Source organism: Acanthisitta chloris, unplaced genomic scaffold, assembly GCF_000695815.1.
Source record: "Acanthisitta chloris isolate BGI_N310 unplaced genomic scaffold, ASM69581v1 scaffold20077, whole genome shotgun sequence".
NCBI classification, from domain to species: Eukaryota; Metazoa; Chordata; class Aves; order Passeriformes; family Acanthisittidae; genus Acanthisitta; species Acanthisitta chloris.
The window spans coordinates 65,296-66,634 of NW_008681186.1; the positions used below are offsets into that span (position 1 = coordinate 65,296).

Here is a 1,339-nt window from a genome sequence, read left to right on the forward strand (position 1 = left end):
ATGGACGCACCTCAGTTGGAGCTGTGCAATTAGAAGGGGTCTGGGTTAGTAAATGCACACCGCACATGCAAATCTCGAAGCCTGGTTGTAAACATTCTTTTTGTTTTGTTTTTTTCCTTGTTAACATAGCTAAATCGGCGACTCGTAGCTTAAGTTCTTCTCAACTTAAAGACAGTGGGAAAGTAAATTTAAATTAGATAAAATAAAAACAGTGCATTTCTCTTCTCCATAACACTGGCATTTTCAACGGTGTCGGGTTTTTTTCCTAAGGAAATTAAATAATTTTCAACTCACTCATTAAAGTTATACAATGCAAACAAAGACAAAAATATACTGAAAATCATGCATTTCTGTAGCGTTAATATTTACTTTTCAAGACTCAACTAAGAGCATCAACACAACCTGCCAAGTTCTTTGATACCTCCCCCCGGCCCATGTAATCAATTACAGTATACAATAACAGTAATTCACATTTTTTAAACACACAGTTCATCACTGCTGAAGCTGCAATATCCTTTTTCATCCCAAGCAAACCTTCACGTAAGACAGAGTCCCAGTGATCCCAGTGTACTCTCAGGGTTTTTGCTTTATGTTTTTTTGTGTTGCTTTTTTTGTGTTGTTTTTTGTTGGTTTTTTTTTTCCAGTGGGAACTGTCAGAAATCCAGAAGTTGCCATAATAAGTTTTAAGTCAACCGCTTGTTTAAAAATAGATAATCCAGCATTTCAGAAATTTTCCATTTGGGTCTAAAAGCATTCAGGTTTCCAACAGCTAGAAAGGACTCATGCAATTATAGAAATGTAAAGTAACTGGCAAAATTGGGAGAGGATTTCTACATTCAGATTTTAAGAGGGAAAAAGATCGAGAGCTTAAGAGAACGCAGTGTTTTGGGCAGAATAAAGCCACATCCAAATTTTTTGAATTGGAGATTCCTTAGAAGTAAAATATCCGCTGGCTTCTATTCCGAAAAGGGGGGAAAAAATGCTCCGCGATTAGTTACTTTGTCGGATTACCTCTACAGTTCATTTTTATCAGAGTGCTAAATTAGTGAAATATTCATGCTGCCTTAAAGTGCAAAAACAAGCTAATAGCCAAACTTTCAGTTCAAGGAAACAAGATTGCTTTTAGACTGTACCACAACTATATAGATTTATATATATATTATTTATATATATAAAAATTTTATTTCCAAAGTTCTTGTGAGCTATCTTCTAAGGTCCAGTCTCTGACAGTAGGTAAGCTCAGTGCTTCGCTTTTGACAGACAATGAGTTCACCAACTCACAGTGAAACTTCCGAATGTGTCTGTAAAGGTCTCCGGACTGTGTGAACCTGCGTTCACA

General features: G+C 36.1%; 1 protein-coding gene across 4 annotated transcripts in view; it reads right to left on the reverse strand.

Annotated features, from left to right (window-relative positions):
- Positions 1-1,339, reverse strand: part of ZBTB18 (zinc finger and BTB domain containing 18) — a 5,046-nt gene continuing 3,707 nt past the window's right edge. For all 4 annotated transcript variants that reach the window (XM_009078024.1, XM_009078027.1, XM_009078025.1 and 1 more), the window contains exon 2: positions 1-1,339. This exon is cut by the window's right edge and continues 1,418 nt beyond it. In XM_009078024.1, the coding sequence (XP_009076272.1) occupies positions 1,181-1,339 (159 nt within the window). In that variant the 3' untranslated portion in view covers positions 1-1,180.